At 51.2% G+C, this 24,016-nt stretch overlaps 2 protein-coding genes and 1 long non-coding RNA gene across 7 annotated transcripts in view; 1 reads left to right on the top strand and 2 right to left on the bottom strand.

The window, feature by feature from the left end:
• Window positions 1–17,480, top strand: PGM3 (phosphoglucomutase 3). Its single transcript, XM_038761037.1, has 13 exons — window positions 1–43; window positions 6,121–6,376; window positions 6,801–6,985; window positions 10,088–10,155; window positions 10,982–11,115; window positions 11,973–12,168; window positions 12,421–12,578; window positions 13,132–13,215; window positions 13,783–13,881; window positions 15,128–15,244; window positions 15,561–15,683; window positions 16,328–16,501; window positions 17,173–17,480. Exons 2-13 carry the CDS (start codon window positions 6,137–6,139, stop codon window positions 17,260–17,262), a joined length of 1,668 nt encoding a protein of 555 aa, XP_038616965.1. The 5' UTR covers window positions 1–43; window positions 6,121–6,136; the 3' UTR covers window positions 17,263–17,480.
• LOC119940752 lies at window positions 12,125–17,220 on the bottom strand. 2 transcript variants are annotated; one of them, XR_005455040.1, is made up of 6 exons: window positions 17,133–17,220; window positions 16,844–16,939; window positions 16,155–16,230; window positions 14,931–15,015; window positions 13,962–14,017; window positions 12,125–12,198 (listed from the first exon to the last, which is right to left on the bottom strand). It is a non-coding gene; the product is annotated as an uncharacterized LOC119940752 (long non-coding RNA). The 2 variants fall into 2 exon arrangements; XR_005455041.1 differs by lacking the exon at window positions 13,962–14,017 and having other exon boundaries at window positions 12,156–12,198.
• Window positions 17,481–18,545: 1,065 nt separating the features above from the next.
• Window positions 18,546–24,016, bottom strand: part of DOP1A (DOP1 leucine zipper like protein A) — a 48,116-nt gene continuing 42,645 nt past the window's right edge. For 2 of the 4 annotated variants that reach the window (XM_038761035.1, XM_038761034.1), the window contains 6 exons: window positions 23,608–23,760; window positions 22,819–22,955; window positions 22,166–22,221; window positions 21,352–21,516; window positions 20,243–20,372; window positions 18,885–19,190 (listed from right to left, as the gene is read on the bottom strand). In XM_038761035.1, the coding sequence (XP_038616963.1) occupies window positions 18,885–19,190; window positions 20,243–20,372; window positions 21,352–21,516; window positions 22,166–22,221; window positions 22,819–22,955; window positions 23,608–23,760 (947 nt within the window). Of the gene's footprint in view, window positions 19,191–20,242; window positions 20,373–21,351; window positions 21,517–22,165; window positions 22,222–22,818; window positions 22,956–23,607; window positions 23,761–24,016 lie in introns of all 4 variants that reach the window. The other 2 variants (XM_038761036.1, XM_038761033.1) reach the window with 2 other exon arrangements.

The following is a 24,016-nucleotide window of genomic DNA, read 5'->3' as shown; positions in this document are numbered from 1 at the left end:
GGGCGCGGAGGTGGCCACGTCTACGGGGCGGTGGGTCCCGCAGGTGGGTCCGCGGGCGTCTCCCCCATCCCCCTCCGGGCAGGGGCTCCCCGATTTTCTCCCCCTCGGCCAGGGGCTCCCCAATTCCCCCTCCCCCCCGGCCAGGGGCCCTCCGGTCCCTGTCCAGAGAGGGGACAGTCCCCAATTTCTCCTCCAGGCAGGGGCTCCCCAATCCCCCCCTCCGGACAGGGTGCGGGGGGGGGGGGGGTCTCCAATTCCCCCTCCGGGTAGTGTCTCCCCAATTCCCCTCTCTGGACAGGGGCTCCCCCATTCCCCCTCCGGGTAGGGGCCCCCCAATTTCTCCCTCTGGGCAGGGGGGCCCCAATCCCCCCTCCAGGTAGTATCTCCCCAATTTTTCCCTCCGGACAGGGGGCCCCCAATTTCCCTTCCATGTAGTGTCTCCCCAATTTCTTCCTCCGGGTAGGGGCTCCCCAATTTCTCCCTCTGGGCAGGGGAGCCCCAATCCCCTTCTCCGGACGGGGTCCCCAATTTCTCCTCCAACTAGTGTCTCCCAGTTCCCCCCTCCGGACAGGGGTCCCCAATTCCTCCTCCAGGTAGTGTTCTCCCCAATTTCTCCCTCCGGACAGGGGGTCCCCAATTCCCCCTCCAGGTAGTGTCTCCCCAGTTTCCCCCTCCGGATAGGAGGTCCCCAATTCCCTCCCCAGTTCCTCCCTCCGGACAGGGGGTCCCCAGTTCCCCCTCCAGGAAGTGTCTCCCCAATTCCTCCGGACAGGAGGTCCCCAATTCCCTCCCCAGTTCCCCCCTCCGGACAGGGGATCCTCAATTCCCCCTCCAAATAGCGTCTCCCCAATTTCTCCCTCCGGACAGGGGGTCCCCAATTCCCTCTCCAGGTAGTGTCTCCCCAGTTCCCCCCCTCCGGACAGGGCATCCCCAATTCCTCCTCCAAGTAGTGTCTCCCCAATTTCTCCCTCCGGACAGGGGGTCCCCAATTCCCTCTCCAGCTAGTGTCTCCCCAGTTCCTCCCTCCGGACAGGGGGTCCCCAATTCGTCCTCCAGGTAGTGTTCTCCCCAATTTCTCCTCCGGACAGGGGGTCCCCAATTCCCCCTCCAGCTACTATCTCCCCAGTTCCCCCCTCCGGACAGGGGGTCCCCAATTCCCCCTCCAGCTAGTGTCTCCCCAATTCCCCCCTCCGGACAGGGGGTCCCCAGTTCCCCCCTTAGGACAGGGGGTCCCCAATTCCCCCTCCAGGTAGTGTCTCCCCAATTTCTCCCTCCGGACAGGAGGCCCCCAATTCCCTGCCCAGTTCCTCCCTCCGGACAGGGGGTCCCCAATTTCTCCTCCAGGTAGCGTCTCCCTAATTTCTCCCTCCGGACAGGGGGTCCCCAATTCCTCCTCCAGGTAGCGTCTCCCCAATTTCTCCCTCCGGACAGGAGGTCCCCAATTCCCTCTCCAGGTAGTGTCTCCCAAGTTCCCCCCTCCGGACAGGGGATCCCCAATTCCCCCTCCAGCTAGTGTCTCCCCAGTTCCCCCCTCCGGACAGGGGGTCCCCAATTCCTCCTCCAGGTAGTGTCTCCCCAATTCTCCTTTCTGGACAGGTTGTCCCCAATTCCCCCTCCAGGTAGTGTCTCCCCAATTTCCTCCTCCGGGCAGGGGCTTCCCAATTCCCTTTCCAGGCAGGGGCTCTCCAATTCCTCCTCCAAGTAATGGTTCCCCAATTTCTCCCTCCGGGCAGGGGGTCCCCAATTCCCCCCTCTGGGCAGGGGCTCCCCAGTCCCCTCTCCAATCAGGGTCTCCTTTACTCCCTCCAGGTAAGGGGTCCCCAATTCCCTCTCCAGGCAAGGACGCTCCAATCCGTCCCAGGATAGCAGCTTCCCTGTCTCTCCCCCTTCCTCCCCTGGCAGGGTCTCCCTTTCCCCCACCCCTTCCAGCTTCAGGACAGATTCACCCACCCTCTCGGCAGAGGACAGAGGGCTCTGAGCTGCAGGGTGGGAGAGAGGAGCTAAAGAGGCCAAAGTGGTTGCGGAGAGCCCAAGAGCCACAGCACTACATCAGAAAACTCTCCCACCATAGCCAGACCCACACAGAAAGAGAAGTTTAAGGGTCTCAATTAATAATAATAATAATAATGATGATGATGATGGTATTTGTTAAGCACTTACTTTGTGCCAAAGCACTGTTCTAAGCGCTAGGGTAGATACAAGATAATCAGGTTGTCCCACGTGGGGCTCACACTCCATTTTACCGATGAGACATAGAGAAGTAAAGCGACGCCGCAGAAGCAGGATTAGAACCCACGACCTCCGACTCCCGAGCCCGTGCTCTTTCCAGAGTATTTAAGCGCTTATTATGTGCCAAGCACTGTTCTAAGCACTAGGGTAGTTACAAGGTATTCAGGTTGTCCCACGTGGTGCTCACAGTCTTAATCCCCATTTTACAGATGAGGTAACTGAGGCACAGAGAAGTTAAGTGGCCTGCCCAAGGTCACGCAGCAGACAAGTGGCAGAGCTGGGATTAGAACGCACGTTCTGTGACTCCCAAACCCGTGTTTTTTCCACTAAGCCATGCTGCTCCTCAAAACATATTGTCTTCTGTCACCGGCAATTCTGATGCATTTTGGGGGTTTGGTGTTTTTCTGTGACCATTAATTCAGAAATGTCTTCCTAGCATTTATTTTGAGTATATTTTTGCACCGTCCTCCCTATTCGAAGATGATTTACTAGTAGTGTGATGCAATCCATGCAGGTAGAGGTGAGAGTTCACCTCCTCCAGGAGGCCTTCCCAGACTGAGCCCCTTCCTTCCTCTCCCCCTTGCCCCTCTCCATCCCCCCATCTTACCTCCTTCCCTTCCCCACAGCACCTGTATATATGTATATACATATTTATTACTCTATTTTACTTGTACATATCTATTCTATTTATTTTATTTTGTTAGTATGTTTGGTTTTGTTCTCTGTCTCCCCCTTTTAGACTGTGAGCCCACTGTTGGGTAGGGACTGTCTCTAGATGTTGCCAACTTGGACTTCCCAAGCGCTTAGTACAGTGCTCTGCACACAGTAAGTGCTCAATAAATACGATTGATTGATTGCTAGACCCCCACATTCCTCACCGGGCGTTTCCTGCAGTCTTTGCCAACTCTTATTATCTGTCACCCTTTTCTAATAATAGTAATAATAATGATGGCATTTATTAAGCACTTACTATGTGCAAAGCACTGTTCTAAGCGCTGGGGAAGTTACAAGGTGATCAGGTTGTCCCACGGGGGACTTACAGTTTTAATCCCCATTTTCCAGATGAGGGAACTGCGGCACAGAGAAGTGACATGACTTGCTCCAAGTCACACAGCTGACAGTCGGCGGAGCCGGAATTTGAACCCATGACCTCAGACTCCAAAGCCCGGGCTCTTTCCACTGAGCCACGCTGCTTCTTTTGGACATTCCTATAGCCTCTGCTCAAGAAGAGCTACTCCACCCTCTACTGTCACATGCCTGGCTGGTGTGTCAGCTTATTGCTGTCTCCCAACAGTCTCTGCTAATGTTACTTTGAGCCTAGGCTTCCTTCATGTCTTCAGTCAATCATTTATTGAGGCCTAATCAGGGTGAACCACTTGGGAATGTTTAACAGAACAGAGGCAAGTTTCTCTACCCTCAGGAACCTTAAGATTAGGGTTTAAGGGAAGACAGACAAAAATGGCATCCCAAAGTAATCATTACAGATACTGAGTGAGAGGGGACTGTCTCCGAGAGCTTGACATTGAGCTGTAGAGTTTTTGTTTTTAAAGGGTATTTGTTAAGCGCTTACTGTGTGCCAGGCACTGTTCAAAGTACGGGGGTAGATACAAGCTAATCAGATCGGACACAGTCCCTCTCCGTCTCAATCAATCAGTCATATTTGTTGAGTGCTTACTGTGTGCAGAGCACTGTACTAAGCGCTTGGGAAGTACAAGTTGGCAGCATATAAAGACAGTCCCTACCCAACAGTGGGCTCACAGTCTAAAAGGGGGAGACAGAGCACAAAACCAAACATACTAACAAAATAAAATAAATAGAATAGATATGTACAAGTAAAGATGGGGGAACTGAGGCCCAGGGAAGCGAAGTGACTTGCCCAAGGTCACACAGGAGACAAGTAGAATCACCTCTCCTTCAAGGCCCTACTGAGAGCTCACCTCCTCCAGGAGGCCTTCCCAGACTGAGCCCCTTCCTTCCTCTCCCCCTCGTCCCCCTCCCTATCCCCCCCGCCTTACCTCCTTCCCTTCCCCACAGCACCTGTATATATGTATATATGCTTGTACATATTTATTACTCTATTTATTTTACTTGTACATATCTATTCTATTTATTTTATTTTGTTAGTATGTTTGGTTTTGTTCTCTGTCTCCCCCTTATAGACTGTGAGCCCACTGTTGGGTAGGGACCGTCTCTATATGTTGCCAACTTGTACTTCCAAAGCGCTTAGTACAGTGCTCGGCACACAGTAAGCGCTCAGTAAATACGATTGATGATGATGAAGTAGAAGAGCTGGGATTAGAACCCACGTCCCTCTGACTCCCAGGCTGGTCTCCATTCATTCAATCGTATTTATTGAGCGCTTACTGTGTGCAGAGCACTGTACTAAGCGCTTGGGAAGTACAAGTCGGCAACATATAGAGACGGTCCCTACCCAACATCCATTAGGCTATGCTGCTTCTCTGCCATTCTTTGCTAAGCGCTACGTACCAGGTACTGTACAAAGCACTGGGACGGATACAAACTGATCAGCTTGGACACAGTTTGATTGGCAGTTGTGGTTTGTATGCTATTTTTGATATTTACGGTTGGCGTCTACAGTGAATCAGGCAGTGATGGGTCCCCCCGTGCACCATGCGAGGCTGCAGTGACCCAGTAGAGGACAGCGACTTGATCAGGACGACCACAGCGATGCAATGGTCCCCTGGTTCTTCCTCTGCCTCTTCGACCGCTCCCGTTCTGTCACGCCCACTGGCTTTTTTTTCCATCGATCATTCATTCAGTCATATTTATTGAGCGCTTACTGTGTGCAGAGCACTGTACTAAGCGCTTGGGAAGTACAAGTTGGCAACATATAGAGACGGTCCCTACCCAGCAGCGGGCGATCGTCCCACTTACTCTGCTCACGCAACACTTCAGCTCCGCTTCCGCCGATCTTCCGGTCAGATTGCAAACTAGGCTTCGCCACGTGTCTGCCACGTGACCTTGGCCGAGTCACCCCGCTTCTCTGTGCCTCAGTTACCTCATCTGTGAAACGGGGATTCAGTCCTCCTTTCTCCTACCTAGACCCTGAGCTCCACGTGTGTCAGGGACTGTGTCCCACCTGATGTGCTTGGCACGTAGTAAGCGCTTAGCAGATACCATGAACAAAAAAATCTGGCCCCTTTTTTAGACTTTTGAAAGGACGGACTGGGTGCCTTGGAGGTAGAACAACGATTGTTCTACCTTCAAAGCCCGACTGAGAGCTCCCCTCCTCCAGAAGGCCTTCCCAGACTGAGCCCCCTCCTTCCTCTCCCCCTCCTCCCCCTCCCCCCGTGTTACCTCCTTCCCCTCCCCACAGCACCTGTATATATGTTTGTATGTATTTATTACTCTATTTTATTTGTACATACTTATTCTATTTATTTTATTTTGTTGATATGTTTTGTTTTGTTGTCTGTCTTCCCCTTCTAGACTGTGAGCCCGCTGTTGGGTAGGGATCGTCTCTATATGTTGCCGACTTGTACTTCCCAAGCGCTTAGTCCAGTGCTCTGCACACAGTAAGTGCTCAATAAATACGATTGAATGAATGAATGATTGCATTGGTTTCACAGGAAGCTTGGGTGTGGGTCAAGCAGCATGGCTCAGAGGAAAGAGCGCGGGCTTTGGAGTCAGAGGTCAGGGGTTCAAATCCCGGCTCCACCAATTGTCAGCTGTGTGGCTTTGGGCAAGTCACTTCATTTCTCTGGGCCTCAGTCACCTCATCTGGAAAATGGGGATGAAGACTGGGAGCCCCCCCGTGGGACAACCTGATCACCTTGTAACCTCCCCAGCGCTTAGAACGGTGCTTTGCACAGAGTAAGCGCTCAATAAGTGCCGTCGTTATTTATTATTTATTGATTTGGCCACCCCCAGGAGGCTGCCGTCCCCGATGCCCACGGCAGGCCCGCCTCTTCCACCCGCAGGCATGGACCTGGAGGCTCTGGAGAAGTGGTCGGCCCGGCACGCCAAGCCCCAGGGCGCGGCCCTCCACTACGGGACGGCGGGCTTCCGGGCCAGGGCGGAGCTCCTCGACCACGTCATGTTCCGCATGGGGCTGCTGGCGGTCCTCAGGGCCAAGCAGACCAAGTCCGCCATCGGGGTCATGGTCACGGCCTCGCACAACCCTGAGGTAAGCGGGTCTGCCCCTGGGATCGCCGGCCTCCCGAGGGAGGCTGACGTTGGACGGGGGGCGAGCAATCCTGAAGGCCTAGCGGACTGACCCGGGGCGAAGCCACCATGTCACCCCCATCACGGGCAGAGTGGCCCGTCGCCTCCCTGCCCTGACTCAACTGGGACGGCGGCCAAGCGCGGCCGTTCCCAGTGCGCCTTTGCTTGGCTGCGGGGCAGAGCGAGGAGCGATCGTCAGAGGGTGGCAGCCGTGAAGAGGATCATCATCCTCTTCCGTTTCAAAATATGAGATCGGCAGCTTTCGCGATCATCATCGCCTGACTCTCATCCCGAGATTTTAGCCGGTTTCAGCGTCTTGCCGTGTGTGCGCGTCTCCTGGGGTGATCCTAACCGTCTCGTTTGTTTCAATCGAATATCTTTTCAAGGAAGACAACGGCGTGAAGCTGGTTGACCCTCTGGGGGAAATGCTAGCCCCTTCCTGGGAGGAGCACGCGACCCGCTTAGCCAACGCCGAAGAGCATGAGATGGCCAGCGTGCTTGTCGCCATCAGCCAGAAGGAAGCGGTGGACCTACAGCATGACGCCCTGATAGTTGTCGGTCGAGATACCAGGTGACTGGAATAATTATAATAATATAATAATAATGATAATAATAATAATAATAATATTGGTATTTGTTAAGTGTGTACTATGTGCCAAGCATTCATTCAATCGTATTGAGCACTTACTGCGTGCAGAGCACTGTACTAAGCGCTTGGAAGTACAAGTCGGCAACATGTAGAGACGGTCCCTACCCAACAGTGGGTGCACAGTCTAAGCACTGTTCTAAGCGCTGGGGTAGATACGAGATAATGAGGTTGGCCCACGTGGGGCTCACGGTCTTCATCCCCACTTTACAGATGAGGTAACTGAGGCACAGAGGAGTTAAGCGACTTGCCCAAGGCCAAACAGCAGACGAGTGACGGAGCTGGGATTAGAACCCATGCCCCCAGGCCCGTGGTCTATCCTCTGGGCCTTGCTGCTTCTCCAAAGAAAAGGTACCGGGATGGAGACAGAGCAGGGGGAAATCATGGGAAGTGAGAGGCAGAGTGGTCTAGTGGCTAGAGCCCGGGCCTGAGAATCAGAACGACCTGACTTTTAATCCCAGCTCCGCCACTTGTCTGCTGTTTGACCCCAGGCAAGTCACTTCACTTCTCTGGGTCTAAATGACCTCATCTGTAAAATAAGAGATTAGGATTGTCAGCCCCATGTGGGACGGGGACTGTGTCTAATCTTGTATCTTCCCCAGTACAGGGCCTGCCACATAGTAGGCGCTTAACAAATACCTTTAAAAATAAAAGATGAGAGACCCCTGGGCTCAAGGTGATGACCCGTCTCCTCGGCTTCTCCCCTCCCCTCGGGGCACAGGGTCACTGAGCCACCCACTAAGGTGCCCACAGAAATCAATCAGTTGTATTTACTGACCACATACTGTGTGCAGAGCACTGTGTTGAGCGCTTGGGAACGTATAATAGATGCATTCCCTGCCCACAGCCCCATGTGGGACAGGGACTGTGTCTAATCTTGTATCTTCCCCAGTGCTTAGTACAGGGCCTGCCACATAGTAAGCGCTTAACAAATACCTTTAAAAATAAAAGGTGAGAGCCCCCCTGGGCTCAAGGTGATGACCCGTCTCCTCGGCTTCTCCCCTCCCCTCGGGGCACAGGGTCACTGAGCCACCCACTAAGGTGCCCACAGAAATCAATCAATTGTATTTACTGACCACATACTGTGTGCAGAGCACTGTGTTGAGCGCTTGGGAACGTATAACAGACGCATTCCCTGCCCACAGCGAGCTTACCCTCTAGAGCGGGGAAACAGGCATTAATATAAACTGAGAAGGTGTGCTGGGATCTGCCTTTCCTCCTCCTCATCTTCTTCCTTCCGTGGTCCCTGCTCCTGTTAGGGGTCGGGGGTCCAAGCCCGCTGATTTCTACTACCTTGATGGCGAGACAGGGCCAGCCGATCCTGTTGGTTAGGTCCCATGCAGGGCCTGTTTCAAGGGAAACAGGGAGGTAGCGTGGTCTGAAGGCAAGAGCACCAATGTGGGAGACTGGAACTTTGTGTCCTAATCCCAGCTCTGCCCCTGACTTGCTTTCTGACTTAATCTCCCTGGATCTGCTTCCTCTCGTGTAAGTGGGGATAAGATAGTTAATAATAATAATAATGGCATTTATTAAGCACTTACCATGTGCAAAGCACTGTTCTAAGCGCTTGGGAGGTTACAAGGTGGTCAGGTTGTCCCACGGGGGGCTCACAGTCTTAATACCCATTTTCCAGATGAGGTAACTGAGGCCCAGAGAAGTTAAGTGACTTGACCCCTTTTAGACTGTGAGCCCACTGTTGGGTAGGGACTGTCTCTATGTGATGCCAATTTGTACTTCCCAAGCACTTAGTACAGTGCTCTGCACATAGTAAGCGCTCAATAAATACGATTGATTGATTGATTGACCAGAGTCACACAGCTGACAATTGGCGGAGCCGGGATTTGAACCCTTGACCTCTGACTCCAAAGCCCGGGCTCTTTCCACTGAGCCACGCTGCTTCCTGCCCTTTATATTAAGAAGCCCATGTTGCACAGAGACCTGATTATGTACCCCAGCGTTAGTGCGGTGCTTGACACAGAGCAAGCGTTTAATAAAAAGTATTGAGGAAACACATTTCTTTGAAAGTACAGAGAATGGAGCCTTGCTTTTTCCTGCACCAGTGAAAGCGAGACTCCTGATTTGGGCTGGGCTATGTTACGACCTGTTTTCCAGGACAGAATTTTCTCTGGGCTGGAAAATGGGAGCTCTGCCCCTTGACCCACTACCCTAATAACGGAGCAGCATCATAACTGTATCCTTAGGTGGGGAGCTTCGGGGGCTCAGGGGAAGACTACGAACCTAGTTCAATTGTGCCCTAAATGCATGTGGATGGGTTTCTTCAGGGCGAGTTGAAACAGTGCATGACCCGCCCGCACGCTGCTGCTTAATTGGCCTCAGCACTGACCTCAGGGGAGATGAACTTTTTAGGAAAAAGTTGTCCCCTCTCTCAGCATTGTCCTCTCTGAACGATAAAAATATCTGGTGAGCCCGGCAACCGGTTCAGCAGCCTATTCTTTTTATTCTTAGTTTTAGCCAGAGAGCATTTGATTCCACACATCTTTTTCCAGTATGTTTTTGCCCACAAAGATTTGGGTGAGCCAAGCTAAACTGCATTCTTTATAGGCAGAGGAGGAGCAGTACACTTTTTCGGGGGAGGAGGGTTCTCTGGGTTCCCTTTGGCACTTGGCGCATTGTGCGACTCAAGTCTGTGAGTTAGAGACCCTCGCCGGGAACTCATCCTGCATTTCACAGCCCAGCCTTGCTTAAAACTTTGGTTTTGTGTTTTCATCATCATCAATCGTATTTATTGAGCGCTTACTATGTGCAGAGCACTGTACTAAGCGCTTGGGAAGTACAACTTGGCAACATATAGAGACAGTCCCTACCCAACAGTGGGCTCACAGTCTAAAAGGGGGAGACAGAGAACAAAACCAAACATACTAACAAAATAAAATAAATAGAATAGATATGTACAAATAAAATTAATAGAGTAATAAATATGTACAAACATGTTTTCAGAGAAAGTAATCCTTTTTTCCCTCCTGTCTTCCTCCCACGCTCCCACCATCCGGCCCCTTTCCATTCCAGGCCGAGCAGCGAGAAGCTTTTGAAGGCTGTGGTAGATGGTGTGACAGTTTTAGGAGGCCAGTACCATGGTACGTAACGTTATGCTTTGATTTGCAGTTTGGGGTAGACCCCAGGAGCGTGCCTTTGAGGCGGGCGGCAGCGGCTTTGAATGACAGGCACTGATGGCTCAGTTCCGTGTCTGAATGTGAGGAAAACAGTGCCGTTTCTTGGTTCCCTAGAGTGGAACACAAACTCTCTGGCCCTCCCCAACATAAGCAAAGCCTGGTGTGCCTCCTGGCCAGCCCACAAAGGCAGCTCAATCAGTCAGTTTTATTTATCGAGCACTGACTGTGTGCGGTGCACTGTACTAAGCACTTAGGAATGTACAGTACAACAGAGTTGGTAGACACATCCACTGTCCACAACAGGTTTACTATCTAGAGGGCCACCAGAGCACCTTCAGAAGAAAGACTGTTTAATGAGAGCGTCTTTTTAATGTCTGTCCTGATTTCCTCACGGACGTAATCGGATGGTACATGGCATAAAACTCCCTGAGCCAGTGGCAGTAGCGTTCTAGCCTGCACACTGATGCTGTGTAATGCTGAGTAAAGGAGGGAGAATTCTTCCAATGTTAAATCCTTTCATCCTTCTGCCCACCTAGCTGCTGAGAAACAGAGTTTCCTCAGCTCCGACTCCCCCCACTACTGCCGAGAGTGGTCGCGTCAAAGAGGGGGATCGTTTCTGATCGTGCCGGAAGCTTGTCAGTTTACCTCAGAGCTCTGTTTAGAACTGGATCTTGGGGGCTCTGGCCTCTTAAAGATTGCCCTAGTGGGTTCTCTGGCCGGCCGGCTGGCTTTTCCCGGGCGTGAATCCTCTCCTGTTCAAGACTGTGGTGGCCCTTTGTTCACCTGGCAGATTACAGGTTGGTAACGACACCCCAGCTGCATTACATGGTGCGCTGCCGGAACACCGCTGGAGGTTATGGGACGGCCACGGTGGAAGGTTATTACCAGAAGCTCTCCCAGGCCTTTATGGAGCTGACTGAACAGGTAATAAGCCTGTTTTTTTATTACAAAAGTAATAATGGTTATGGGTGGTTCCATTGGATTGGGTTCACATCAGGGGTCAGAATGGTCTGATGAATTTGGAAGATCTCTCTTTCTCCCGTTTTTGCTTCTTAGAAAAACGGAAAACCCACTTGGCTTATAATGGCATTTATTAAGCGCTTACTATGTGCAGAGCACTGGCTTCCAGCGAGACAGTGTGGTGACTGAGTAATGTTCAGGCCACGGGATTTCAGCACTGGTGACAGAATGCTCGTAAAATCTGTTTTGCCCTGTACTGTGGGTCAGATGAGTACGGTGGGAGACGAGGCAGGTAGTGCCCTAAAATGGGCTCGGATTTTTAGCCATTGGGGAAAGCCACCAGAAGGCAGGAGGACATTTCACTAGCATTCATTCAATTGTATTTATTGAGCGCTTACTATGTGCAGAGCACTGTACTAAGCTCTTGAGAAAGTACAATACAGCAGAGTTAGTAGACAAAGTCCTATAATCCTCTAGAGTTTCACCACATGGCACTACAGCCTGAGGTGCCTATCTAATGGTAGAGGTGATGGCGTTTACCTCTGTCATTCATGTGTGGGTGATGTGTAGGTGCAAGTTTTTGAATGTGCGGAAGCAGACACCTGACACGCGATACATAAACACGGGTTTTACTCTTAAGTTTAAAACCATCAAGGAAGCGGTCGAAGCTTTTTTCACATCTTTTCCCACCTTTCCCTTCAGTTCATTAACTATGGTGTTATTGCTTACTGAGTATCCTGCGCCGGTCTAAGCGCTGGGGGTGCATGCGAAGTTTACAAGATGGGCCGCGGTGCCTTCTCCTCCTCCCCGTGTGTCCCCAGGCCGCCCGCGGTGTAGAAGGCCCCAGCCCCCTGAAGGTGGACTGCGCCAACGGGATCGGAGCCCTGAAGCTGGCCGAGATGCGGCGCCATCTCCCCCAGGCTCTGGGTGTGCAGATCTTCAACGACGGCTCCACCGGTAGGCTCAACCACCTGTGTGGAGCCGACTTTGTCAAAAGCCAGCAGAAGCCTCCTCAGGGTAAGTGCTCCCGACGTCCCCGGCCAGGGCCTGCACAATTTGGAGAGGACAGGCAGGTCTTTCGGGGAGCAGTTGAGCTTGGCAGTGGCTTAGAAAGAGCACGGAAGACACAAACGGCGATTCCGGGGCAAGTGGGGCTCTCCCATTCCCTAAACCAAAGGGGAAAGATGGCCCAGAGGCGGCCCAACAGCCGAACTTGCCGGGGCCGTGGCGGGTAGCTGATGGCAGCCTTCTCTCCCGGGTGGGGACTAGGGCTGGAAATCAAGGCCGACGAGAGGTGCTGCTCCTTCGACGGGGACGCGGACAGAATCGTCTACTACTACGTGGACGCCGAAAGCCACTTCCACCTTTTGGACGGAGACAAAATCGCCACCTTGATTAGCAGCTTTCTTAAGGAGCTGCTCCTGCAGGTGAGGCTGGAAACACCTGTTTGTTTCATCCTCCTTAAAGTGCCCTCCTCTTGCCCTAGTCACAGGCCAGCTATGCTATCTGGCAAGGGGTGTGAGCCACTGTTCTCTTTGATGGCCTCTAGCACACTTAATGAGTTTTTACGTGAACTCTGCCCCTCTGCACTTATGTCTGTATCTTTTTCTATTATAAATCATTTTATTTGTATTGTCTGCCTTCCCTTCTAGACTTGTAAACTCATTATGGGCGGGGAACATATCTGCTGATGCAGTTGTATTATTCCCTCCCAAGTGCTTAGTACAGAGCTGTACACATAAGGAGGCCTCAGTACTACTGATTGCACAGGAGTAAGGGAAGTTCTGCCAGAAATGACTCATTTGTGTGGAGGGCAGCATTGTGGAATTTTAGGAAGAATGTTACATTGCCCCTGTAGAACATGTTTGCAAATGATGGGTGACTGTCACAAATACTGCTTTTAAACTTTAAGGTGATCATTATGTGTTCTTGAGGTGGTGTGTGTGTGTGTCTCCCAAATGATGGTTTTGGTTTACCCAGATAGGAGAAAATTTGCAGATAGGAGTGGTGCAAACTGCTTATGCTAATGGAAGTTCAACCCGCTATCTTGAAGAAATCATGAAGGTAACTATCATTTTCACTCTCTTACAGTCGCTGGGAAAAGGCAACAGTCGGGTCAGGGAGACTACTAGTTACAATAGCATTTTCACAAAGGCCTCAGGTGAGGCCAGCTCAGAGTTCTGCCTCGACTTCGAGGGGAGAGACCCTGTGGCTGGAGCCAGGCGGCTGCTACCATTTCTGGGTAGCTGGATGAAGTTCCCAGTCCCTTTCCTTTTCACTGGGAGGAGAAGGAAGAGAAAATGAACGAGACTGGTGTGCCACAGGCCAGGAGAGCATGGCTGCATTCTCACTGACACAGCCAGCGCATCCCACTCTTTTCCAATTCCTGCCTGGCTGCCTTTTAACAGGTTGAGGTTCAGTGAGGGAGGGTGGAGGGGTGCCCCCCACCCCCCTAAAGTCATCTCATGGTACGCTATCCTGAACTGAGCCCACCCAGGTGACATTCAGTCTCCTACAACTGTTCATATACACTCACTGCTTTCTCCCTTCAGAAACGATCTGGAGGGCGAGGGAAACTGGAGTCTTAGCCTTTGTGCACAGTTTTGTTCAAATCTGTGTTCTCTGCCCTAGGTGCCTGTACACTGTACCAAAACAGGAGTAAAGCACTTGCACCACAAGGCCCAGGAGTTTGACATTGGAGTCTACTTTGAAGCGAATGGTCATGGCACAGTAAGTTCCCACTGGAGTGGGCCATCTGGAGATAAGAAAACGAAAACCATAATAATAATAGGCATTTGTTAAGCACTCACTCTGTACTAAGTGCTGCAGTGGAATTAGTAACTTCCCCTGTGGATACTGCACAGTCCTGGGTGTCAGAAAATTAAAAAAATTAAATAATTGCATTTATTAAGCGCTTACTATGTGCAAAGCACTGTCCTAAGCACTGGGAAGGTTACAAGGTGATCAGTTTGTCCCTCAGGGGGCTCACAGTCTTAATCCCCATTTTACAGATGAGGTAACTGAGGCCCAGCGAAGTGACTTGCCCAAAGTCACACAGCTGACAATTGGCGGAGCTGGGGTTTGAACCCATGACCTCTGACTCCAAAGCCCACGCTCTTTCCACTGAGCCATGCTGCTGCTTCTTCAGAAGGATCTGGATTCTAATCCTGGCTTCACCGGTTGTCTATTGGACAAATCACTTAAATTCTCCATGCCTCATTCACCTCATCAGTAAAATGGAGATTAGGACTGTGTCCAACCTGATTAGTTTGTATCTACCCCAGTGCTTAACAAATCCCACCATTATTATTATTAGTTTTCTCCCAGAGTTCAGGAGGTTGCAGGTTTTCAGTCCTGAAAGCCGACAGTGTCTGACTGGATTATTTTGTTATCTACTGTAGCACTTAATAATAATAATGATGGTATTTGTTAAGCGCTTACTATGTGCAAAGCACTATTCTAAGCACTGAATGCCACAGTACCTGAGCTCCCTACCTCTACAGAAGAAGCAGCATGGCTTAGTGGAAAGAGCATGGGCTTGGAAGTCTGAGGTCATGGGTTCTAATCCTGGCTCCACCACCAGTCAGCTGTGTGACTTTGGGCCAGTCACTTAGCTCCCCTGTGCCTCAGTTCCCTCATCTGTAAAATGGGGGTTAAGACTGTGAGCCCCACGTGGGACAACCTTATTACCTTGTATCTCCTCCAGTGCTTAGAACAGTGCTTGGCACGTAGTAAGTGTTTAACAAATACTATCATTATTATTATTATAGAATCAATACCTGCTCTGGTCGAATTCTCAGTTCTTTAGACTTCTAAATAGTCAGGTTTTCAGAACAGGGTACTCCAGCCCCAAACTTAAAGCACCTGGAAAGCAATGAATTTGCTGTCATTTCTCCTGAATGTATGTATAGAGTTTTGCTTGGAGGCGGGTCCGGGGTTATTAAGTGTGGCTTCAGTTTTACTCTCTCATCCGAAGATCCTGTTCAGTAAAGCTGCTGAGGCGAAAATAAGACAGCTGGCAAAGGAGGAAACGGATGAGAAAAAAAGGAAAGCCGCAAGGATGCTTGAAAATACGATTGATTTGACAAACCAGGTAAGAGGGGAGGTGGAGGGACTGTCCGGGGTTTGTGCCAAAGCAGCAGAGGGCATGCGGTTGAGGTTCCCCTCAGCAGCTTCCAGCCAAAGCACCTATTGAGCAAGGCCGGGACTTTGGAACTTCCCTGTACTTCGGCCGCTCGCCTAATCCATCCTATTTAAAGGTGATTTTTTTTTAATGGAGAACAAACTTCACGTGAAAGCTGCTTGCACCTGACTGGGGACGCCAATTAACATGAAGTTAAGTTAGAGTAGAGGTCACGGTGCCTCCAAAGCAGTTCAGTGATTGTGGTGGTGTTCTTCCCCCTGTGTAGACGGTGGGGGATGCCATTTCAGATATGTTACTGATTGAAGCGGTCTTGCTGCTGAAGGGCCTGACGGTACAGCAGTGGGACACCATCTACACTGACCTGCCAAACCGGCAGCGCAAAGTCAAGGTGAGGTGGGCCTGGGGGGCATGATGGTTGGGTTGGGCACCCCCTCTTCTCTCTCCACCCCTCTCCCCTAAGGCTTGTTGGAATTGTCAGGTGGTTGGGGAGGGTTGAGAGAGATCTCATCCTCCCATTCTACTGGGGGGGACTGTCACTGTTTATTGCTGTATTATTCTTTCCCACCCTTTCATGAGAAGCAGCGTGGCAAGAGCCCGGGCTTTGGAGTCAGAGGTCATGGATTCAAACCCCGATTCTACCAATTGTCAGTTGTGTGACTTTGGGCAAGTCACTTAACTTCTCTGGGCCTCAGTTCCCTCATCTGTAAAATGGGGATTAAGACTGTGAGCCCCACGTGGGACAACCTGATCACCTTGTATCTTCCCCAGCGCTTAGAACAGTGCTCTGCACATAGAAAGCGCTCAATAAGTACAACTGAATGAATGACCATCCAGCAGCCAGAGAAGAGGAAAGGCTTACCTTAGTGGCCCAATCTGCCTTGACTCCCGGGAACCTCTGAAAGACTCCTGGCTCTGTGATGCTAGATCTTCCGAACCTTGAAATAAACCCGGGGATTTAGAAGTGAAGGTGCAGGGTGCCGTCACCGTGCTGCCCCCACCATAACTGGGAGCGGTGTTACGTGCTGCTTCTAGGTCACGGACAGGCGAGTGATCGAAACAACGGATGCCGAGAGACGGGCGGTTTCGCCCCCGGGACTGCAAGAGGAGATCGACGAGCTGGTGAAGAAGTACAGGCACGCGCGGGCATTCGTGCGGCCCTCGGGAACGGAGGATGTGGTCCGCGTCTACGCCGAGGCTGACACCCAGGTAGGGATGTCCCCCCACCCCGGGAGGGGCAGGGCTCTGGTTCTGGTTCCCTTCTTTGAAGGGTGGCCACCCCTATCCGGCACTAGGGAGAAGCAGGAGGCGCTTACTTTCTGAAATATTTTGCAGAAGTATAAAGAAAGTTGTCTGACTTCACTAGGGTCAGATTAAGGCCAGGGGAGTGAGGCTGTAACCAAACCAGAGCCTGAGGGCTTTGTTCTACAAACTTCAGGCTGAAGCATCTGAACTCTAAATCCTTCTGGGCCCAGCCTCAGTTCCCAGGTGTTGTTAAGCCCTAGAGGCTGCGCTTCGCTTCTTCCCATCCTCAGTTTTAGTCTCTCGTACCTGCTTGCCCAAGAGCCGCTGTTTTCTCCGGGTTGTGGTGTCGAGTCTCTTAACTCTGGGCGGTTCCTCCTAAGCAGGAATCTCAGTTGTCCTTTCCTGGAGAAGGAAAACATTTCCAGGCTCACAGGCCAGTTGTTGACATATAAGGCCAGGTCACGGAAGAGATCAGATCACACTGCTCTCCTGGGAAAGGAAATTGGGTCCATTTCCCCCACCCCACCATGGAACTGGCAGGATCAGGATTATTCCTTTGGTGAGCCGAAGGCCCAGCATTGAAATAGCACCTTACCCCATCACTGCATTTTTTGGGGGGGCCTTGTCATTGCCAGGAGAATGCAGACGCTCTGGCACAGGCCGTGAGCCTAGTCGTCTTCCGTGAGGCCGGAGGAGTAGGAGAGACGCCCGGGCCTGTCAGCTGAAGGAAGCGTCCACACAGCCGCCGACCAGATGACCTGGATAGCTGTGAAAATCCGAATGGTTACAAGGCATCACAACTGGAGCTTTCTAACAAGATTCTTCTTCTTTAACTGCTCGGGTACCTTCCCAATGACTGGTCAACCTGACCCCTCTCTCCTGTGGCTGCTTTGAGCTTGTATTTCTGCTCAAGGCAGTAAAATAAAGCTCTTTAGAAAGTGTACTGTTATCTACCTGTCATTTGGAAGCACAGTTTGAGGGGCAAAGACTCTTCACTGTCCCTCTGGGGCATCTGACCTATCTCCTGCCTGCACTAGGAACAAAAAAAAGTTGGTGTGTTGCGGAGTGCTAGAGGAGAGAGATGGTGGGACAGCCGGAGAGGGTGGCAAGGATCCTAGCAGAGGCCTAGTGGCCCTTACCTTGGGCTCTGCACCTCTGCAGGTAGTTCAGTCTGGTGCACACATCTCCTCTGCTGTGCTGGTTGTCCTGGGAAGATCTAGAGGGATGGCAGCAGTCCCGCTGAGAAAGTGGGGAAAACGCACAACAGAAATAGCAAGGAAGAGGGGAGGCCCTAGGCTTACTGCAAAACATTGGGAGTGGCTAAGAACTTACTTGCCCGAGGCAAACCCCTGAGGCCGTGGTAGGAAAAGGGTTGCGCCCTGCTTCTGGAGGAGGCTCCAACACAGCAGTCTTCCTGCCACCTGCTCCAGGGATGGGGGGCGGCTGGCCGGAGGACCACCGCAGGTTGGAGGGTCCTGAGATGGCCTGCGGATGGCCCCCAGGCTGAGGTTCAAGAAGGGTGACGCACGCTGCCCCGAAAGGTCGGGGCCTCCTTTCAGCCCGGCTGCTAGTGGGTCCCTGCTGGCTAAGCAAAAAAGTGTTTGAGATGCCCCAGTGGTCCTCCTCCCTTCCCAGGATGCAAATGAGATTTACCTGGTAGAACCTCTTTCTGAAGAATCAAACACCCGGAGCTCTGCCGCTCCCAGTCCCGGTCGCCCAGGGGAAGTGGGGCTGCACCCTAGGGTGGGTTCTGGCTGGAGGAAAAACTCACCTGGACAAGGGCCCATGTGGGCAGGAACAGGCCTCTCCATCCCCGCCGGCCCCAAGTGGCACCGGCTTGCCCGCCCTGCCGTGGCTCAGCCGTCCGGCTGTGCCTACCGAGACGGGGAAGCGTCTCCTCAGGGGCGCCGGCGGCAGCTAATCCTAACCCTGGATCCAAGGCAAGGCTGCGTCTGCCTGAGGGAAAGACTCCGCACATCGCGCGGTCGGTAACGCCGGAAACGGGTAGGAAAAAAAGTGCAACTTGTATTTTGCAGAGTTAGGACAGAACCCGGGACGATAAAACAGATGGACTATGTGTCTCTATACAGCTCTCTTTCTATATATATATACATATATATTCTGAGGCACCATAATCAATATGAGCCGACAATATTTAAACATGATTCAGGCCACATCCAGAACGTTTGTTCCTATTTACAAATGTTTAAATTAAATACACCCCAACAGGATTTGTTACATAGAAAATAAAAAAGAAACACCATCCAACCGGGAAGCGGTGGGAGGCAGGGTGGGGGAGCCCCTGTGCAACAGTTCCAGGACGCCAAAGCCGAGCCGCGGTCTGTGCTCACGTTTTAATCACCCCTTCCAGAAAATCCTTCTCCACGGTCTCTTCGATTTTTTGCCTGGCTTTGCTGGAGAACATTTTCTGGTTTTCCGGCTTAATGTCCTTGGTGGGGAAGGCGCTGGGGTAGAGGGCGGGACTCCCTAAGTGTCCCAGGTACCGGCTCATGACTTTGCTGTTGAAGACCTGGCTGAGCGCGTTGAAGAAGGGCAGGAGCTGTTCGATGGAGCGCACGGTGTAGATGGTGAGCAGCAGCTGGCCCGGCTCCCAGCCCAGGGCCTTCCCCGCACTGTCCTCTTCGGGCGTTTTCTGCAGAGACGGGAGAGGAGCCGGCATCGGAGGAGTGCGGACAGCCCCCCAACCACCCCCACCCTGACACAAAGGGGTCAGAGGCACCGCTTCTCAACAGTCGAGGACGGTAGTGCCCCTCGCCCTTCCACCTGAGGGTTTAGTCTACATGCTCCACTCGCCCGGGGCCCGTCGTCACCAAGGGCCCCGAGCTGAGCAGCAAGGAGGAAGGAAGGAGTCTCGGAACCTTCCCTCCTTAGGGTTTTAGAAAAACCTCACCCAGGGAGACAATCCGCAGACACTGGCAACGTTCGTTCTGTGTGGTTTTAGTGGTGTGTACTGGCTGAGAGACAATCATGAGGTGCGCTGGGGAAACGGGCCCTCGGCGGACTCCAGCCTCGTTGGCCAGCTGCACACCCTGATCCTCTAGCCCTCTCACCCCTTTCAAGTGGCATCTCTGCAGTGGCCAATAGTCAATACCATACAGTAGTCTACTAGGTTAATATAAAGATATTTATCTACGAAATGATCAAAAGACAGTGTGGCCAAGTGGAAAGAGGCTATTAGGAGTCAGAGGACCTGCCACGTGTCTGCTTTGCAACCTTGGAAAAGTCACTTCACTTCTCCATGCCTGTTTCCTCATCTGTAAAATGGAGATTCAGTACTTCCTACTTAGACTGTGAGCCCCATGTTGAACAGGGACTGTGTCTCACCTGGTTAAACTGTATCTACCCCAGCGCTTAGAACAGTGTTTGACAAATAGCAAACACTCAGATACCATAATTAATTGTTATTCAGACACAGGCTACCCTACTGTTCTAATTTCACTTCTGTTTGCTAGCTCTTCCTAAAATTTATCAGATGCCTGGGTCCTTGCACAGTCAAATATATCAAAAATGGACTTGTCTTCTCCTATTGCAAGACTAATTTTTCACATAATCCCGTCAAGGAAACTAGACATTGGGCATCAAAGTACTTAACAGCTCATCTTCCGTTACTCCAGAGAAGTATCTCACCAGACAAGAGCTTACCCGAGGCTTACATAAACCGAAACAGTAGAAGAATGACAATACCTTTGCCCTTTTCCGCAGCAATTTTGCCAGTCGTACCACATAGGGTTTAAATTCCCGCTGATGTGTACCTTGCCTTCGTACTTCTAACCCTGAATCATCGGATGCTTCGGGAATAAAGGCCCAGCGGTACCTACCATTCAAAGAGAAAAAAGTCACTGCTCGAGTATTCTGGCCTCTCAGGGGCTTGGAGGACCCACGAGTCTCCGTCGTTCATCTGGTTCTGACCCCAGAAACAAGAGACGGTGCCTTGAAAAAATTCACAGTTACGGAACCAGATTTTCTCTTCTTCCCAAGGTAAGAATGCTTTGGGGGAGAGAAACACCCACTTGAAAATACCAGTTTGCTCTATTTCTTCAGGTCTAAGAGCTGACCCAAGGCCAGGAGGACCACACCAAAAAAAACAGGCAATTTAGGGAAATGCAGAACCTATCCTTCCTCCCCTCTCACCCCAGAGGCCCTGGCACGACCTTGTCCTCCTAGACTGCTGATACCTTCCACTTTCCTGCTGACCTTCCCTGCCTCACCCTGCTGCTAGCCTAGGATGGTGGGCCTGCAAGGTGAGCAGTGTAGTAATCTCTTCTTTGGGTTTTCTAGCCTTACTAACCACCCGGGGTTTCTGGGCGACAGAAAAACCGTCCACCCAGCTGGACTACAGAAGATGAAATGCAGATGAAAAGGGGGTGAGCTGGGAGCACGATGCAGGCCAAAGAAGCGGGAGAGGAGCCGGCAGACGGGGCCTGAGGGAAGAATCTGAGGGTTTCTTCAGGACTTTGAGAGGATCCAGGAGTGCGATTCTAGACCACACAAGGACACAGCCCTACAGGTTGAAGAACCCCAGGATCCCAAGGGAGCATGGATGGAAGGAGGATGAGGCCAGTGGAACACGGCCTTATTCCTGTGAAACGGAGCCCCCCGGATCCCAGCGTGTTACAGGATGAGTATATTCACTAGACCTCCAAGAACCCAAGGGAAAGTGAGAGGCAAAACCATAAGTAACATTTAAACTGGCAATAGTTTTTGTTGGGTTTTTTTTTTCAGAAAGACTCCGAGGGCCAAATTAAATGGCATTTCAAAAGACCAAACCGCATCGTTTCCTTTCATTTACTCACATCTGAAACTGGGGAAGGTTTTCTGAGGGCAGCGCCAGAGCCAAATCCAGAAACTTGCAGGCTGAGAGGTACAGGTTCAACCACCGCTGGCTGTTATAGGAAGTAGAGAAGCCATTACCCCCTGTGTACGTGGTCTCCAACCCAGCCACAGAGGGGCCTGCAGTCCTGGAGGCAGAAGGAAATACGGTCAGGAGAGGCAGGGGCCTACCACGATGAGCTTTTGGAAAGGTCTCGCCTTTCTGTTGGGTTGAATGAGCCAGTTGCCCATCTTCATCCAATTCACTATTATTTATGGAGCCAGACAACGCTTGCCATTTGTGGGTGCTACAGAGTGCCCACATTGGCAGACTGATGAATGGTAAATCGATAACATCCGTGGGAAAAAGGAAGGTGGCCTAGGAGAAAGAGTACAAGACTGGTTCTTTGTGGGTTTGTGAGTTCAGGCCCTCTAGGAAGTGTCCTCTCTCCAGCTCTTGGACAAGCCAAACATCAAGGCCACCAGTCAGGCCACATGAAGGGATGGGAGAGGAAATGAAACCAAAGGAAAGTGGGACCTGAAGTACCCAGAATGGGAATACCCTTGAAAAATGACCATTTCATCTGTACATCCTGACAGACCAAGATTAGCTAGAAATCCAGTGGGAAAACATTCTGTGTCTCTCCAGTGCAAGATTCTCTGCATGTGGCTGACAGGAAACCACATTCAGGTGGGGCACTGTGGGCTTTCTCTGCTGACTTTGGAGACCAACTTCAGTAACCAATCACTCCACCCAACTGAAAATGGATTGGGAACAGGAATTGAGCCCTATTTCACCTTGAAATGTCCTCATCGGCCGTGAGCTCCTGTTCCATTAGTAAAAACACTTGCACCTGTAAACCAAAGGGCAGATTCAGAATGGGTTCTTTGTGGGGGGATAACAAAGCCCACACCTGGAATACTGACAATTCTTTTGCGGCAGGAACAAGCCCTAACCATTAGATTCCCTTTTCCGGACCTTTGAGCCAATGTGCAGTTCTCTTTGAAAGAATCTTACAAGCCCTTATGAGTTTGGAAGCTCAGCCCACTTTAGGGGATTTAGAACGTCTAGGCCGAAGATTTCTTGGAGATGCTCTGGGAGGTGGACTGCTGGGAACATAGTTACTGCAATGGGAAAACATGAGAGGAACAAAGAAATAAAATAAGGATTCTGAGTTGATTTAGGGGAGAAGGGAAAGAAGAGATGGGAGAGAGGAGGGGTTGACTCAACCTAGGAAAAAGGGAAGGAGGCAAGGGAAATACCTGAGTGTGGTGTTTGTTTCATAGGATTCAAACAACTGAGAAATGGAATCGGATTTGGAAAACTGATCATTGCCTGGAAGATGATAAGGGCCAGCGGTGGGCTATATTTGGAAGAAGGCTATCACCGCAGTAAAACTCATCTTCACCCTCCTTCTGGTTTCAAGTCCCGGGAGCCAAGCCCAACTTACAAGCTCGGTGATCATAGTTGGCCAAAGAGAGGTGAGATGCTGAGGAGACATCCTTAAAAGCAACACTCTGAAGAACAGGAACACCTGGGAGTGCAGGGTGGGCACCTGGGGCAGACGGAGGCTCTCTACCAATCGTTCTGAAAGAGAAAAAACCAAGGCGAGATTTCCCCATTACCGAAATGACCTGGATTATCTTCCAACCCGCCCTAGCCCTGTGGCTGAATCAGTCAGCCCTTTGGGTGGTGCCTGCCCTATTTTAGGGTCTGTTGGCAGTCTTGACAAATGAACGGCTGGATGGGGGAGACTGGATATACCCCAACATACAAACATACAGTTCAGTGGAGAGGTGGCTAGCTGACACGCCTGTTCTCCACACAAAGCCTAGCTCAGAGATCCAGACAAATTCGGCAGAGGGCCTTGCACAACCCAAACCTGGGATGATCCGGGCTGGCCTTGCTCCCAATTTGTTTCGATAATGTAATTTAACCCACTAGAGAAGGAAGCATACAAAACAGATTCCTAAGACACCCAAGACAAGAAAATATACACTTTCTGGATATATAGGGGCTAAAACGGCCAAAGTGAACTGGTGGGACAACAGCCAGGTGGAATAAAGTGAGATTTCAGAGAGGTTTCCAAGCTGCATTTCAATCAATCCTATTTACAGTCTAAGTAGTTCTAGTGATACTACCAAGCGCTTACTAGGTGCAGAGCATAGTACTAAGCGCTGGAGAAAACAATACTCACATGAGAGTTTGAGAGGAGTTAGAATGAGGTTTGGCTAAATACCTTGTATGTCTGGCAGGTATTTCTGATACTGGTCAATTTCACTGCTGAAAATAGCAAATGCAAGTCTTTTAAGGAGCATAGCTCTCTGTTCCAGCTCCACGTCCCGGTTCGCAAACAGGTTGAGAGAACTGCTCTGAGCCACGGCTACTCGTGCTGGAAAAGAAAGTGGGTGGACCCGTTACGCTATGCAGAAGGCCTAAATCTCTGTCCCCTAGTAAAGTACACCAACCCCTGGTCCCACATTGTTCTCTGACCTCAGGAGCTTCTTATTATGGTATTTGTCAAACACTGAGCATTGGGTAGCTACAAGTAAATCAGGTTGGACACAGTCCCTGTCCCATATGGGACTCACAGTCTAAATAGGATAGCAAGAGTTAGGAAACATTACCCAAGACAGGGAAATCGAAGG

Source organism: Tachyglossus aculeatus, chromosome 19 (genome assembly GCF_015852505.1).
Source record: "Tachyglossus aculeatus isolate mTacAcu1 chromosome 19, mTacAcu1.pri, whole genome shotgun sequence".
Taxonomy (NCBI): Eukaryota; Metazoa; Chordata; class Mammalia; order Monotremata; family Tachyglossidae; genus Tachyglossus; species Tachyglossus aculeatus.
This window is presented reverse-complemented; position numbering and strand designations above follow the sequence as displayed.